The 15,195-nt window shown below is 41.6% G+C and overlaps 1 protein-coding gene across 4 annotated transcripts in view; it reads left to right on the top strand.

Annotated features, from left to right (window-relative positions):
- The window catches only part of DNAAF11 (dynein axonemal assembly factor 11), a 70,633-nt gene that overhangs the window by 28,319 nt on the left and 27,119 nt on the right, over positions 1-15,195 (top strand). For 2 of the 4 annotated variants that reach the window (XM_025450487.3, XM_025450490.2), the window contains exons 6-10: positions 2,186-2,377; positions 4,909-4,986; positions 10,089-10,154; positions 13,946-14,015; positions 14,954-15,049. In XM_025450487.3, the coding sequence (XP_025306272.1) occupies positions 2,186-2,377; positions 4,909-4,986; positions 10,089-10,154; positions 13,946-14,015; positions 14,954-15,049 (502 nt within the window). The remainder of the gene's footprint in view (positions 1-2,185; positions 2,378-4,908; positions 4,987-10,088; positions 10,155-13,945; positions 14,016-14,953; positions 15,050-15,195) is intronic. The other 2 variants (XM_025450489.3, XM_049092741.1) reach the window with 2 other exon arrangements.

Below are 15,195 nucleotides of genomic sequence, written 5' to 3'. Positions count from 1 at the left end.
ACAGAGGGAAAGACTAGGTGAGCAATGAAGAGTTGGAGCAGTGCATGCCCCTATCCCCATACAGAGCCCAGTTATGAGCTGGGTGAGGGGAAAAGGGTATAGAGAGGGAAAGGAAGGATGTTCGATTTGGATGTTTAAGTGAAGTTTTATTTAAACTGTAGGTCTTCAATACCTGTAGGTGAGATGGGACTTTTCTTGAACAAGACTGTTGGTCTGTGAGATGTACTCGCGAGTGGGAAGAGAGTTCGGAGAGCACAGCTTTGAAGCAAGTGACTGAAGAGCACATTGTTCATATCTTCATGAGCTCAATCTGCTCCACTGCCCAGCTGCATGCATTTACATGCATTCTACTTTTGGAGACTTAAGTGATTTAGCTGATATTTCTATAAGTTTTCTTAAGCAATGATTTTTATATTCTTATCTTTTTGCATTGCGAAAGATAAAAGTGAACCAATTAGTCACTTTCTAGCAAAAACAAATTCTTTTAACTGAAAATGGAACCAATTATTTCAGTGATGATTACTTAGAATGTTGGAGAATATTATAGATCCCCTTAATAGACTGCCTTTTCAACACCATAAAGGACGATAGCGGGATGCCTGGGGTGGCTCAGTGGTTGAGCATCTGTGTTCGACTCAGGTCATGATCCTGGGGTCCAAGATTGAGTCCTGTGTCAGGCACCTCATGGGGGGTCTGCTTCTCCCTCTGCCTATGTCTCTGCCCCTGTCTCTCTCTGTGTCTCTCATGAATAAATAACATCTTTTTTTGGTTTAAAGAACGGTAGCTATATGACAAAGCATTCATTTTCAGCAATTTGCATGATTTTGCTTTTTAAACTATCTAGTTACACTTTGTAATATGTAAAAAAGTGTAAGCAGAATCTTTCTCTGTCCTGTTTATGATGTTTAAATTTCATGTTCCAGTATTTTTGGTTCATCCCTTCAAAAGGCATCTTATTTGAAGGTCAACTAAATGAGCCTTTGGTGTCATCTCATTTCTGTACCAACAACAAAATCTAACATTTAATGAATACTTACTGTTTGCCATACTTGGTACTGAAGGCTTCACATGGATTCTTTCATGTAATGTCATTTTGAAATAGTGTACGTTGCAGGGAGAGGCGAGGCGAGAGAAGTTCCTGGTGTTTACTGTTTGAATGGTGTCATTTTTCCTCCTCTAGAATAGCATTTCCTCAAAGTAGTGTCATTGTCTGTCTTGGATCTCTGGTGCCTGACACAGAGAAGATACTCAATAAATATTTCTTGAATCCACACTGAATGAATGTCAAATACCTCATATGCCCATTTGATGTCATATAGAGACATCATTTAACTCTCTGACAATCCACAAAACATGAATAAAACAGAGAACAGAGCACTGTTACCATCCAAAGCGATGACATCAGAGAGTATATGTGAAAGGCCCTACCACAAAAGATCTCAATATCCCACTAGAGAATATTAGAGATAGAGGATCATTAAAGAACCTGGAAATAAATAGGATTTAATTTGTCTGTTGGGAAGATTCCTCTGGGAGCAGTATGGAGGGTGGAACTGAGGAGTGCCAGAATGGAGATGGGTTGATTGGGAAGGCCCAGTGGTCCCTGAATTTGTCTGATCATCAGAACATATTACAAAATATCATAAGGGATCCCTGGGTGGCTCAGCAGTTTAGAGCCTGCCTTTGGCCCAGGGCATGATCCTGGAGTCCCAGGATCGAGTCCCACATCAGGCTCCCTGCATGGAGCCTGCTTCTCCCTCTACCTGTGTCTCTGCCTCTCTGTGTCTCTTGTGAATAAATAAATAAAAATCTTAAAAAAATATATCATAAAACACAGATTCCCGGGCCTGACTCCACATCTACTGGGTAGACTTTCTGCTGGGAGCCCAGGCATCTGTGCTCTTCATAAGGCTCCCCGGGTGACTAATCAGCCAGGCCCAGCAGCCCTTCCGTCTGATCCCTGCAGTGTGCCCCGAATTAGATGATGAGGGACAACCTCAGTTGGGGCAGTACTTCGTCCAACTTGGCTTATGTAGGTAGGCTCTCTCTCATAGATGTCTTGTCATTCAAAGGTAAGAAGATACCATAAGAAAAACGTGTAAGAGATATAAGGGGCAGCATCACAGATGAAACTCAGACATCCAGGATTGGTCTTACATGCTCTGGTCTATTCATTCCTTCCAAGCCCATTTTCAGTAGAGAGCAAAGACCACGTCCAGGCACTAGAAGTACAAGAAGGAGAATGCAACCAAAAGAAATTCAAGGATAGCGAAGATGACTTCGAATTCTGGAACAAGCCCTCTTTGTTTACTCCTGAATCTCGACTGGAAACACTTAGGCATATGGAAAAACAACGGAAAGACCAAGAAAAATTAAGGTATTTCATGCTTTTCCTGTCATTGAGAGTAATGTAATGCTGTCCTAGGGATTATATTTTCATGATTGCACGTGATTTTACTCGTCATCTGTGTTAAATATTTGCTAGCCATCATGCATGCATTGACTTTGCTTCTTCTAAGCTCAGCTTCCTGTTGTATTGTATCTACTAACACTTGTTGATATCAGAGGACCCTCTGTCCCAGCATATCATGAATGATATCTTAGGGTTTTGTCTGTATGTCTTTGACTTTTTAAACAACTTTCAAGAAGTATGGTCCAGATTAGAGATACTAATTATCACACCACCAAGAAAAAGTGCCCTTTGTAGGATGAGTAAGTTCGTTTGTGTCTTGTAATTTGCAAAATTAGAAATTAGTTTCACTAGGCATTCTGTTTTCCTAATACAACTCTCTTGGACGTTCAGCAGTATGCTTTCACTTCTGAATTGTTTAGATATAATTTGGTGATTTGTTAGAAGCTACAATGCTTAAACTGTTATTCTCAGAGAGGCTTTTTAAAAGCTAAGCTCTGTGTCATTCCATTTCATGTCATTGCTCAGGTCTAGTATGTAAAATGTGCCACTTATGGAAATACTTCTAATTCCTGTGCTTGGTAATGTGATCATTTAGTTCCAATATACCCTCATCTGCATGGCAGTTACAGGAGTGAAACGCAGCATCTCATCCTGTGATGATCAACTGAGAGCAAGAAACTAAAAGATTGAAAAAGACTGTTAGCAATCACTGCTGCTTTCATGCCATTTTATTCATTAGACAGAATGATAGGGAGGTATCAAAATGAGAATTGAATTTTATCCAAAATGCTTATCTGTAAACTTTGGTGGTCTGTACACGGAGAGTCTGCTGGAGGCTTTGGGGAGAGCATTGGAATAGCGTCAGAAAATTGTGGGGTCATGTGCTGACTCTGCCACTTACTGTCTGTGTGATGTTGGCAAATACCTAACTTCTCTGTTTCCTCGTCTGTTAAACGGGGCTTCTCGTCCCTGTCTTACCTACCCCACTACGTTGGTAAGAGAATCATTTGAGCTAATAGATGTAAAAGTGTTTTTGCAGATTTAAGAACCTTCTGAAATGGAAATTCTACATGTTTTTATATAACATGTATTGTATTTCTGACATCTATGCACATGTACACACATATATACACTCATGTTTATATTTCTATACATATGTAAAATGTATATATAGTACAATATATTGTGTATTACATTGTATTGAGCCTGAAGCCAGGAAACATTTTTTTTTCTCTCCCTGATAGCCTAAAAAAAAATCCAGCTGGATTGGATAAAAGTCCCAGTCACTGCATGCGGGATGCTGCAGTGTATCCAGTTCTATGGGTCCCTGAGATGTTCGTGCTTCTCCTGGTTGTCCCTTAATTGTCCTGGGTCATAGAGAATAATGTAGTGCATGGACATATTAACTTACTGGACCTGGGGACCCAGTTTAAAATGCAGAAAAATGTGCATAAATTTGCATTTTAAAATACAATTAACTGATACAAAATCTGTATTAAAAGAATAGAAATCCAAGGCAAAGAATTGCCTACAGTCCATCTTCTAAACACATTTTATGTCTGGTCTTCCAGGACTTGTCCATATATGCCTTTTTAAGTTTTTATGTATCTTCGGTAATTTTAAATAGCTAGAACTTGCATTTGACACTTTTCTTTCATGCTATCCCATGAATCTTTCCTCTCTGCACATTTTTTTTTTCCTCCTGTCTCTACTCCCTTTGGTAATGAGTGTTAGCAGGCTGGGATCCATCCCACCGGAACTTTCTCCACCCTGTAAAATCATATAAATCATCTCTGCAAATGTTTGATTTGGGATCTTTTTTTAAAAAACACAAAAATGGACTTCTCTTTTATGTATTTGTGCTCACTAAGTACATCATCAACATTTCCTATCACTTTTTAGATTAGCAGATAAAGAGCAAACACATTTTTAAACAGGCACAAACTATTCCATAGCATGAGTATACCACAATTGAGCCATTGATTCCAACACTGATGGGCATTCGTCATAGTTCTGGAGTTTTGCCACTACAGATAGGACTGTGATAGACATCCTTTTGCGTAGAGTCTTATGTACTGGTATTTTTATTTCTACAGAATAGAATCTACTTGGCATTTTAAAAATTATAATTTTAACTAAAGCAGAGGCTGTATACACAAATGGAGAATTGACAGTTATCTGGGTAAATCATGCATAAAATAGACTAATTTAAATATTCATGGATGCTTCACGAAAAGGAGCCCCCCCCCCATTTGAATTATTTGCAAAATTGCCTTGGTCACATTTTTGCTTTACAGATATAGATACAGTCTTACAGAAATCTGGCTTGATTGTCAGTTCCCAGCATAGAAGGAAAATAATGGACTTCATGACAGTGAATTGTTGATGTATTCACAAATATCTGATCAATTTTTCTTAAACTGTTTCACAAAGATATTCCTTTTACATTCTCTTTATTTTTCTCCCTCCCCATTGTCTTTTCTTCCAATCTTAAGTGAAAAGAAGAAGAAAGTGAAACCACCCAGGATTTTGATCACCAAAGACGGGAAAGCTTTGAATGTAAATGACCCCAAGTACGTGAGGCCAAAGAGATACTCAAAGAAGCAAAATGTGTGGTGGTGGTGATTTCAGTGGTTTATAGTTGTAGGTTTGCTCTTTGGAGAATATATCTAACTGCTCTTAACAAGCCTGATGAGCCTAATAAAAATACCCTTTTGTGCATATTTGAAAGCAGAACATCTATGATGTTTTCAAGTGCATAGCGTTAGACTTCATTTTCTTGGCATTCAGAACGTGATCTTGACATATGGAAATCTAGTTATTTATGTATTCCCTGAAACTTTGGATCATATACAGTTTTCTGCCAGCAAATTCCAAGTGCATTATTGTTATGTTTATTAATTTTTAAAGTTCCACCATGAACAAGCTGGCTGAGAATACTGGTAACCTCTCCTGTGTGTCTGTCTACTTTACACTCTGGGCAATGTCTACAAAGTATTTGAGGGCCAGGGAAAGAAACTGATATAGATAATTCAATGGTGTTAATGAGAGAGAGAGAAAATATTCAAACTAGAAATCCTCTGGTATAATAATATCTACCCTATTTGGCTGTCTTAAAATTTAAAACTAGCAAAGCAATAATAAAAAAAGAAAAGAGAAAGAAAGAAAAGAAAGAAAGAAAGAAAGAAAGAAAGAAAGAAAGAAAGACAGAAAGAAAGACAGACAGAAAGAAAGAAATCCTTTTATAGCCAAAGTACAGACCAAAATGCCTTTGGACTAAACCTCATTGGCCTCATTTCATTGCTCAAAGCCTGTTTGTGTTCCTTTCATTTTCTATGGCAGGACCAGGGTAAAGGGTCTCTCTTGATTGTTCCCAGGTATTATTTATTTCTCTGCATAGCAGTCTCTTTTGATGGGCAGTATTTGTTTTTTCATGGGTTCGAAACCTAAGCTTGAGAAAGGTGGAGTGACTTGCCCAAGCAAATGGCTGGTGTGTCTGACTTGCTCAGGCTAACCCAGTTCTAGTGACTTCCATGGTCATTTATATCTGCCACAAAACACGTCCCTCCTTTATCCTGCCCAAATTACTGTAACACAAGACACAATGCTAGGCATGAGGATCCGGCAGTGAATATGACCTGGGTCTGTGTTCGCTGAGCTCAGCAATCTAGTAGGAAGACTGTCTCTCTTCAGCCTACAGCAGGGTCTGACTGAGACCCTCAGAGCTCTCTGGGCCCCTGGTGAGACTATGTCTCCTCATACCACATTGCCCATGTTACCTGACCCTACTGCTAACTCTCTTTAGGGGGATTCTGTGAAGCACTGAACACCTACCACCTCCCCTTACCACTGCCTACTTCCATCCTGCTGTAGTCACCCTTCCCCACCCTCCTAGGTCATCTGTCACCACCTAGAAAGTTATTCCCATGTGGCTCTGTACACCTCCTAATCTACTTCATTCTCTTCCTTCTCCCTGAACCCCCTTCTTCACAGCCACCGTACCCTCTGGAGCTTGTGCCTCATCAGCAAAGCCTCTGTCCTCAACCTTTTCTCTCAATGTCCCTTACTCTTTCATGAATGGACATGAAGGATTTTGCTTCTATAGCTGCCCTCCTTATTCTTCCTCACTACATATACCACTAGGAAGGTTGTACCTCACAGCCACCTTCAGACCATTTCTCTTCCCTTTCCCTAAAAGTTCCCAGCCCCTGGGAGCATAAGCCATCTAGATATACCACCCTTGTCCTTCTGCAGTCATGGACTTAACCCCTGCTCAACCCTCACACTCATCCTCTGCCCCAGTCACTGCAGGAAGACTGTAGCACCCAGACCAGCATCTTTGTTTCTGCCTTTCCTCCCATCATCAGTCATATGACTCCATCCTCCCTGTAGACCATCCAACCAAGCCTTAGCCTTTCCAGCCCTCCACCGCCTCACACTCTGCCATCATGTCCCCCCTCAGCCCAGCCACACAATCCACTTTTATTCTCAGATTTGCCATCTTCCATATATCTTCCACCTCTGGAATCTTCCAAGTGTCCTGCAGGGTACCATCCCCTGTGCTCCCAAGGAGCTCCCTGCACCCCAACAATCACCCACCCCCCCGTGAAGACCAAGAATCAGTTCTTGGTCTTCATGAACTTGCTGCCTGCCCTTTGCCCCTCATGTTCTCACCTTCTGTCACTCTGCTGTTGTTTTATTGTTCAGATTCGCCCTCAACTCTCTTATCCTTCTTTTCTTCCCTCATGTTCATTCTCACATCCTCATCTCCACCCTATTTAAATCGTACATGCCAAACATTCCTGGACTTGCTCTCATGGATGACTGGAGGAAAACATCCAACTCTACTTGCTGGTCTTACTATAAATTTACTACCATGGATCTCAAGTGGACCTCCAGTAATCATTGTATTTTCCTGGATCATTCATTCCCCAGTCTCCCGTAAGCTGCTTTCACACCTGTGCTCCCTTCTTATTTCTGTTTTGTGGTCCTAGCTGGGGACCTTGTTTCTTACTCCTTAGAGAAAACAGAAGCCATTAGAAGTTTTCTCATCCAATTTGTCAGCATCCCTAGACCTGTACCACATATTCTCTGTTCTCCTGCTGCAGTGGATGAACTTCCTCTCCTCAGGAAGAGGACTTGCTGTCAAGGACTTGCATTGACCTCTTCTCTTCCGTATCATTTCTCTCCCTCCTACTAGGTCCATCTCATCAGTATACAAATGCTGTCTTATCATCCATCTTAAAATAAAAACAAGAAAACTCCCTTTCTCTAGTTCGCTCAGTGTTAAGAGCCCAACACAGGGCTCCATCCCAGGACCCTGAGATCATGACCTGAGCCGAAATCAAGAGTTGGATGCTTAATGGACTGAACTACGCAGGTGCAACCACCACCTCCTGTCATTAATTTCTTCATATAGCAGTTTCTTCTCTTTGCTTCTGATTCTTTGACCTTACTATGGCTCATCTTCACAGGCTTTGCTGGGTTCTCTTTGTGATGTACCTAAGTGCTCCAGGGCCAACTCCTCAGCTGCCTTCTTGTTTTACATCAACTCTGTGGGGTTCTCACCAAATTCCACAGCTTTTGAACACTATCTTTACATTTCAACCAGACCAAACTTCTTTCTTTAACTCAAGACTTGAACATTTAATTAGTTGTTTGTCCTCACCATGTGAATATAAAGTAGGTATTGCAAGTTTTCCATGCCCACTACCACTTTCCTTCATAACGTGATTGTCCCCCAAGCATTCTCCAACTCAGTAGTGAGCATCCCTGCCTTTAGCAAGATCAAAAACCTTGGAACATCATTGATTCTTCTCTCTGTCATTTTATCAGTGACTCTATGGTTGCTTCCTTCAGTATCACCTGATACTGTGATAACATCTCGCTAACTCCATCCCCACCATCTTAGAACGTGTCATCTGCTTCTTGCCTGAACAGTTGCAACAGCTTGCTAAGTAGTCTCTGTGGCTCATCTCTTGGCCTCTCATAATCTCTTCTGTTCAACTGGGTGAAAAAGAAGAGAGAGGGGAAAGGGGGCACACTCCCTCTCTTGAGGGAAATCCCTGGAGAGGGCCAGAGCATGCTCTCCTTCATGGAGCTAAATTACATGAGTATATACAACTGTGAGGGAGGCTGGAAAGTGTCATCTTTGTTCTGCACAGCCATGTTTCTCATTAAAATCAGGGGTCCTGGGCAGCCCCAGTGGCCCAGTGGTTTAGCACTGCCTTTGGCCAGGGTGTGATCCTGAAGACCCGGGATCGAGTCCCACGTTAGGCTCCCTGCATGGAGCCTGCTTCTCCCTCTGCCCGTGTCTCTGCCCCTTTCTCTCTCTCTCTCTCTGTGTCTGTCATACATAAATAAAATCTTAAAAAAAAAATCAGGTGTTCCATTACTATGGGTATAGGGGAAGTGAACCGTGGAGAATGAATAACAATCTCTGCCATAGAAAACCTCTCTGAAATTACCTTTCAAGTGATATATGAACGGAGAGTTCAAGTTGGCTGGCTGGACAATTGGGGAATAAGCAGTCAAGGCAGAGAAGCCAGCACATAAGAAAGCCCCTGAGATGATATCATGAATGCATGGTTCATTTGAGCTACTAGAGTCCCACATGGCTGGGTTGTTGAAAGCACCAAGAGGGACGGCCACACACAGACGTTCTGCTGACGGCCAAATTGTTCCAAACAATTTAGCTTACATTCTTTAATATTGTTGGATTATATATTTTATGGAATAATATGACAGGTGAAGTGCTCCAAATAAATCAACCAAATAATTCTGAATGGTATGTTGCCACAATGGAAGTTATACCTAGGAAGTTGAAAGATGTAGGACTTTGAAATCCTGCCTCTCCAGGCTCATATGGCCTCTTCCCCAGCTGTGTCAACTTCTCAGAACCTCTGTTTCATCATCTCTATGGAGGTGATAGATCATCAGCAGTGTCTCAGCATTTTCCAGGGTGATGCCAAAGTCTCCTTTTCTGAAAGGAGAAAAAAAAATTGATTACAAGGAGAAAGAAGGAAGATGGGACTATTTACAACAAAAGGGATAGGGGCACCTGGGTGGCTCAGTCAGTTAAGCATCTGACTCTTGATTTCCATTCAGGTCACGATCTCAGGGTTTTGGGATTGAGCCCTGCATTGGGCTCTGTGCTTAGCGGGGAGTTTACTTGTCCCTCTCCCTCTCTGTTCCTCTCCCCCGACCCTGCCATGCTCACTCGTTCATGCTCTCTATCTTTAAGATAAATAAATAAAATCTTAAAAAAAAACTCTAGAGGAATAGAATGCAGATACAGAGATGCAAATATGTTTACTTGCCCATAAATAATTCCAGGGTTTTAGCTTGCTTCTAGCAAATTTGAATGAAATAGAAAAGAAGACTTTAACCACCAGATGTCTCTATGTCTGCACCAATGCTAATTTTTTTGTATGTTATTTACCTTAGGAGTCTCACATGTTAACAATGTAAACAAATAATTTATGAATATATCGTAGGTTTCTGCTGAAATTTTTAAATAGCATAATCATTTTATTGTCCACCTACCAAAATAAGTTTGTCATTGGAGATTATTATATAACTATTACCAAGTTTACTTTAGAAAATGGGATGAGTCATCTATACTGTATTGCTAAAGCTATTGTCTCTTTTTCCCCCCAAATGGATTATTCCTTAGACTTGACTTCTCCTTGAAAGATGATGAAAAACATAACCAGTTCATCCTGGACCTTGCTGTCTATAGGTAAAGACATCTTATTATGGGTTTACTTAATGTCCTTTCTTTCTGTTTTGTTCTCAGTGCCATCTCTTGAGTTCTGAAGTATTTTGAAATGGAATTTGGTTTGCCAAATGAGGAAGTCCTCCTTTTTTTAAGACCAAGAACTTACTGTAATTTGAAAGAGCGTGGAAATTAAAACAAAGACAGAAGTAAATAAACCCACAATCCCAGGGCTATGAACTCTGCAGTATTTTTTTCTAAGGCAGATTTTAAATAATTCTCAGAGCTTTGCTGCTTACTCATGCTGACACCACAGGCCCCCTCGGCTTTCCCTACTGCCACTGCGCTTTTGTGTAAAGTGCTTTTCCAAAGCACTTTACAGTTAAGCCTCAGGTGAGGCCCCTCCCCATCTTTCAGCCCGATTTTAGAGACCTAGGGGTGCAACCTGTAGCTTCTTTATCTCCAGCAGATACTTTTGCCCCAGCTGTCCCACCCTGTCTCATTCCTTGAGGATTTTAGGTTTGGGCTCACTGTCCTTCATGCCAATAACCAGGGAGGAAATTGAAGCAGTCATCAAAAACCTCCCAAGACACAAGAGTCCAGGGCCAGATGGCTTCCCAGGGGAATTTTATCAAACGTTTAAAGAAGAAACCATACCTATTCTCCTAAAGCTGTTTGGAAAGATAGAAAGAGATGGAGTACTTCCAAATTCGTTCTATGAGTCCTTCATGCTTCCTACTTCAGTATCCACTTACGAGGCATCTTTCTCATTCTCCAGCCGCTTTGGGCACACCAGTGCCTCAGGGCTTTGCACCCATGTGTCCCTCTGCCTGGACCGCTGTCACTCTAGGTACGCACATGGCTGCTGCTTCATTTCCTATGGGCCTTTGGTCAGAGGTCCCTTATTATAGAGGCCTCTCTGCCCACCATCCGATAGAAGACAGTGCCTCTCCCCGCACCAGCACCTCCTTCCACCTCTCATGCTTTTTGATTTCTGTCTGACAAAACCATACATTTACTTGTATTTTTAAAACTGCATGGTCAAGGCAGGAACTTCATTTGTTTGATCCTCCCTCCTTGTCTCTCCAGCACCAACACCCGCACCTAGCACCTGGCACAACATGAGTGAATGAATGAATGAATGAATGAATGCCTGAGTGAACGAATTAATGAAAACCAGTACTGGGAGTCAGTGAACATTTGTATGCATGAATTATAATGAAGTCCTTTCTGATCTGAAGGCCTTTTCTGGGTGCTCTCTTTAATCTCCAAGTAAACCCAGTGGAGTTAGAGGGATTGTTATTCTGAAATTATCTAAAACCGAGTAAATTTTCAGAGCATAAGTCTTGTCAAAGTAAATACAGTAATCCAAGGAGCTAGGACATTAGGACATGTACTCATGGGCCAAGGGCCAATGTTGTTTTTTAATTGTGATAAAATACACGACACTTACAGTTCATCATGGCAGGCATTTCAGGTGGATGATTCATGGCGCTTTAGTGACTTTGCCATGCTGTGCAGGCTTACCACCACCGAGCTCCAGGACATTCTCATCACTGCAGAAAGGAAACCTGTACCCATTAGGTACTTATTCCTTGCTTTCCTTTCTCGACAACCACAAATCTGCCTTCAGTCTCCATAGCGTTGCCAATTCCCAATACTTCGGATTAGTGGAATCACTGATGGCCTCCGTGTCTGGCTTCTTTCACATCGTGTGATGTCTTTGGGGTTCATCTGTGTTGTTGCATGTGTCAGACTTTCCCCTCTGTTTGTGGCCAAGTAGTATCCCACTGTACAGCTGGACCACATTTCTGTTCATCCGTTGACCAGTGGATGGCATTTGGTTGTTTCTGCCTTTGGCTCCTGTGAAGAAGGACTAATTCTTAGTGTGCACCTTCCTCTTCTTGCCAAGATGCCCCATGACACCCCTGTTAATTCTTCTGCCCCTGCACTGCCAGCCTACCTGCTTTATAAGAGCTTCTGGCTCTTCTCCAGCTGATTCCATGTCCTCTGTCCCTGCAGCAACCCAAGCTCCCTTTCTGTTGTGTTTCATTAAACATTCTTTCATCCTTTTAAGTCCTTTCTATGTTTAGGCCATATTCCTGGAATTTAATGAATGTGTACCCCTTTCTCTTTGTAGCTTCTTGGCTCCTTCATATTCAGTCCTCAAATGAAAACTTTCCCCATCACATACTTTTTCAAGGAATGGTGAGATTTTTCCTGTCTAGGTAGTAAAATCCTTCTCTTCCCATGATTCTGTCTGAACTAATGAAACTAAATTCCTTGTGATCTTCATTGGCACATGGATGTTTATATGAAAATTAAGTTCATTCATTCATTCATTCATTCATTCATTCGTATATGCTTCCTGTCTTTATCCAGCAAGTATCTATAGAACACCTGCTATGTACCTGGTATAGGGAGACTGTAACTGGCACATTCTGGATACAGTCTCTGCTGTCCTAGAGCTTATGACTCTGCAGAGGAAGGCAGACAATAAACAGACAGGCATCTAATAAGTAATTACCAAGGGAGAAGCGTGCTGTACAGAAAGGGCCAGAGTTCAGCGGTGGAGACCAATGGTGTGTGCAGTCTGGTGGTTGGCAGTGCTGAGGATGGTCAGGGAAGCTGCTGATACAAACTGACAATTGAAGGGTGAGAAGCTGTGAGCTCTGCAGAGCACCAGCAGAAGATTGTTTCAGGCAGAGGAAACCAGCACGGGGAGAGACCTTGGATGTGGGGGCAGATGGACACTTTAGGAGGCCCTACGTGTGGACAAGAAGATGTGATCCATTAATGTTGTAGATATTCAACGTGAGGCTTTAGGAAACGTTGCTGATGCTTTTTATTATTACAAGAAATCTTATTAAATATAAAAGAATGATGCTTTTTTCACACCAGCTCTGAACACCAACTCCGGACTAGGCACTTTGCATGTCTTCACAGCAATCTCAGGGCTTGGGCACTTCATATCCTATTTTACAGATGAAGAACCTGAGGCTTAGAGCAGTTCAGGAACGTGGTCTGAGGTAACAGAGCAGGAAAGGGTAGAGACCCTTCCTCACAGTCTCTCCCGTGTGACTGTAGACTGTGCCCGTAGCCCTGGTATTGTCCTCTCTGCCTTAACATTTGTGATTTTTGAATCATCACTGCATTTGCTCATGTTCACGATCAATATTTTTAAATGTGCAATTATACAACGTATAATTATTTGTCTAAACAAGCGAGATGAAGCCCGACTCTTTCATTTGCTCATCAAGTCAAGGAGAGCAATTGCCCCCTGATCCTGGGGTCAGGGCCATAGATGGAAGGCTTTGCTTGTTCAGCAGGAGGTGGCTCTGCAGGGAGAAGCAGAGCCAGTCTTCTTCCTGGGATGCTGTCCTGGCAGCTGCAGAACAGCTGCAGGGGAGGGAGGGCAGCTAAGGAAGCAGGAGCTGCTTCCCCAAGTGTCGTGGATTCAGCATTCCTGGCTATTCATGTCAGTCATAGGGGCTTAAAATATTCATGAAAGTACATGGCAAGCTGTTTTTTTTTTTTTTTTTTTTTTTTTTTCAAACCTCTGGCGTTTCAGGCCGCAGATATTTTTAGGTTGGGGCAATCAATGCCAAGTGGGTCTAAAAATGAAATTGCTGATTTATTGAATTTCCTTTGGTTTAGGGATTAGTGTAAGATAAATTCCTTAAGACCTGTTTAGCATGGAAATTGTAAGCTTCTTTCATTTAAAACGGTTCTGTACATGTTAGTTTTTATTTGCCCTTCTTTCAACTTACTGTTTTTGAAAATTGTAAGATTTGTACGTTTCATTTTGATACAAGGTATATGGACACCTCTTTGATCAATGTTGATGTGCAGCCAACTTACGTGCGAGTCACGGTCAAAGGAAAGGTAAGCATAATGGGCAGACTGTTACAATTTCAAAAGCTAAGCCTCAAACTAAGCTAGGTTGCCTCAAAAGTTATTAAAGTGATGTGAAAAGAGAGGAAAAGAAGCCCAATAAGAGAGCTCTTTTTTAGACATGTGATTTTATACAGTGGGAGTGGCATACAGCAGGAATGGTTGCTGACTAACCACTGTGAAGCTCAATGAAATTACCATTTTTAACTTGTGTCTGTCATGTTAGTACTTCTCTCAAAGCCAACAAAGTGGCTATATATTGTGGTAACCTGTGCTTGAACTCATATTTAAATAATATACCCACTTTAAATTGCCAATGATTCTATTCATAGTAGCTGTAATCTTATTATTTTTGAAATAGCATTTTTTGAGAGAGAGAAAGAGAGAACGCAAGCAGGAGAAAAGAGCAGAGGGAAAGGGAGAGAGAGAATCTTAAGCAGGCCCCAGATCCAGCTTGGAGCCCAAAGTATTGCTTCATCTCACAACCCTGAGATCATAGCCTGAGCCAAAATCAAAAGTCGTTTGCTTAACCGCCTGAGCCACCCAGGCATCTCTGAAAAGCTATTTTTTGCTGATTATGAGCATTCACAGGAGTCATGTGAAGGATTTAAAATGAAAATATGTTGATGATTTATAACAAGACGCTTTATCTATAAATTCTTTATTATTAGCCATGTTAACATAAATGGGCCAACGGCTGTTTCACTGTTTGTGATTGATGACTGTTCTTTAGACCATTCATTACAATAGGTAAAAATAGTTCATGCATATCAAGCATAGCCCAAACATTATTTTTTTTCCTACTAAGTCTAAGCATGTTTTTAAAAATGGAATGGTGAATCTCGAATTGGTAACGAAAATACCTCATGAAGTAACCCTCTCACGTTATATGTATTCACACTCTGTGATGCTTCCTGTTTATTTTTCAGCCATTCCAGCTTGTCCTTCCTGCAGAAGTCAAACCTGACAGCAGCTCTGCTAAGCGATCTCAGACAACAGGGCATTTGGTGATCTGCATGCCCAAGGTAGGCAACGTCACTTGGATCGATGTCAAGTCTGGATAGTTTGGTTCCTGAAGAAACTTGACCTATCAGGGCTAATGATGACTTCTTTCAGTTGAGAGAGCCAGAAAATCTACTCAGCTCAGCTCAGTCAGGGGAACTGGGACCTG

Source organism: Canis lupus, chromosome 13 (assembly GCF_003254725.2).
Source record: "Canis lupus dingo isolate Sandy chromosome 13, ASM325472v2, whole genome shotgun sequence".
Classification (NCBI taxonomy): domain Eukaryota; kingdom Metazoa; phylum Chordata; class Mammalia; order Carnivora; family Canidae; genus Canis; species Canis lupus.
Note: the sequence above shows the minus strand (reverse complement) of the source record. Positions and strands in the feature narration are given on the sequence as shown.